At 42.2% G+C, this 2,254-nt stretch overlaps 1 protein-coding gene across 1 annotated transcript; it reads left to right on the forward strand.

Moving 5' to 3' along the window:
- Window positions 1–1,154: 1,154 nt before the first annotated feature.
- LOC130590299 (uncharacterized) lies at window positions 1,155–1,907 on the forward strand. The gene has a single exon (XM_057392381.1). The coding sequence runs from the start codon at window positions 1,155–1,157 to the stop codon at window positions 1,905–1,907; it is 753 nt and encodes a 250-aa protein (XP_057248364.1).
- Window positions 1,908–2,254: the final 347 nt, after the last annotated feature.

Below are 2,254 nucleotides of genomic sequence, written 5' to 3' on the forward strand. Positions count from 1 at the left end.
CTGGGTCTACCAATTGGTGGCCCACCATCCAGATTATCGCTCTGGGATCCGGTTTTAAAAGAATGGAGCAGAAACTTTCATCATGGAAAGGCAGGTTACTGTCGATTGGAGGGAGGTTGACCCTAATAAAAGCTTCTCTCTCAAACCTCCCTCTATTTTATATGAGCCTCTTCCCAATTCCAGCAGGGATAATGAAGAAAATAATCAAGATTCAAAGAACTTTCCTGTGGAGCGGAAATTCGGAAAAAAGGTCTCTCCCCCTAGCTGCCTGGTCGATCTTAGAACTTCCTAAGAAATATGGAGGTCTAGCCATTGGAAATCTCCTCAATCGTAATCTAGCGCTGTTGTTTAAATGGGTATGGCGGTTCTTCACTGAACCAATGGCTTTATGGCGAGGGGTGATCGAATCAAAAATACAATCTCTCGCGAACCTTTTGTGTCACAGACCTTCAGTCGAGGCAAAAGGGGGGTCCGTGGGCTAGCATCTGCTCTTCAATACTCAATAATTCATCCGCGAAAGATCTAGCTCTAAGGGGTATTCGAAAGAAAGTGGGTAATGGACTCAACACCTTGTTTTGGCAGGAGAAATGGATAGGTACCGCTCCTTTAAAACTGCAATTTCCATGACTATATTCCATATCTCAAAACCAGTACCACTCGATTGCTGCTATGGGTTTTTGGGACGGCCTCTCTTGGCAATGGAACTTCACTTGGCGCAGACCTCTTAGAATCCGAGATCAAATAGAGCGGGAATCACTTCAAAAACAACTTAATGAGGTTTGCCTATCCCGAAGTATAAAAGATGAGCTGATCTGGGAACCGCATATCAGGGGAGAATTCTCAGTCAAGTCCTTTTCTATGGAACTAATAAAAGCTCAACCTTCAATTCGCAGTGATGCAATTTGTGGTGTATGGAAGGGATTGGTGCCCCACCGCATTGAAATCTTCTCTTGGTTGGCGTGTCTGGGAAAAATAAACACTAAAGCTAAACTCGCGAAACTCCAAATCATCTCTCCAGAGGAAAATGTGTGTCTTTTTTTTCGAGCAGCCCGGAAACAGTCGATCACCTTCTTCTACATTGCCCGCTATCATGGGAGGTTTGGTGTTGGTGGTGCAATCTCTGGGACTTCAATTGGATTGCCCCTTCCTCACTCATGGATAACCTTTCTCAATGGCAAAGACCAAACCTCAAGGCTCATTTCAAAAAAGTATGGTGGGCAGCTTTCTTTGTGATTATATGGACACTTTGGAAAGAGAGAAATGAAAGAATATTCAATAACACTTCTTCCTCTAAGAAGGCTCTATGCGATTTAATACTTCTCCGACTTGGATGGTGGATCTCAGCTTGGGGTTCTTTGTTTCCTTACTCCGTTAATGAAATCACTCGAAATCCTTCCTGTCTAGCATGGTCCGAAATCTGCCCCTCAAAAACTCATCATGGCCCTTCCTCACCAAATTCAAGCTGGAGTGCCCCTCCCCCGAATTATCTAAAATGGAACGTGGACGCCTCTCTTACCTCAACTTCTCACTGTTCAGCTATTGGAGGAGTTCTCCGGGATAGCCTTGGAAAATTCATATGTATGTTCTCGGCTCCGACTCCGCTTATGGAGATCAACAGCGCAGAAGTTCATGCCATCTACAGAGCAATCCAGATCTCAGCAGCAAATGACCTTACGCGCCACAGTAACATCATCATCGAATCGGATTCTCAAAATGCAGTCAAATGGTGTAATTCGTCAGGAACTGGACCATGGAATCTCAATTTCAAGATCAACTTCATCAGAAACGCAATGTCATCATGGGAATCTCTTTCCATAATTCATCAAGTGAGAAGTTCAAATCATGTAGCAGACTCCTTAGCTAAACAAGGACTTCATAGAAAATCTGAATTCCTTGCATGGTTGTAATCTAGCACTACTGGAATACATCTATGTAATAGACTATACCTTGGGCTGTGTTAGCCGAGAACATTAATAAAAGCTACATAATTATCAAAAAAAAAAAAGAACTAAATATGAGAGACAACTAGCGAACAAAATTGATGGTGAAGTTTGATCTTAAAGCAACTAGCTAATAGGTATGATCTTTGAACATGTGGTAGCAGTAGGCCAGTAGTAGTAATGTAGTTGAGTAATACATATATAAACAACATTCACCATACGATTCGAAAGGCCCCAACATGTAAGGGATGGATGAGAATAAAAGAGATAAACTACTCACAAATAAATCTGATAACCAATTGATAATAGAATGA

This window comes from Beta vulgaris, chromosome 1 (assembly GCF_026745355.1).
Source record: "Beta vulgaris subsp. vulgaris cultivar EL10 chromosome 1, EL10.2, whole genome shotgun sequence".
NCBI lineage: Eukaryota > Viridiplantae > Streptophyta > Magnoliopsida > Caryophyllales > Amaranthaceae > Beta > Beta vulgaris.

Excerpts from the sequence above, each read along its gene's own strand:
- LOC130590299 (XM_057392381.1), top strand. The coding sequence starts at position 1,155 with ATGGATAACCTTTCTCAATGGCAAAGACCAAACCTCAAGGCTCATTTC.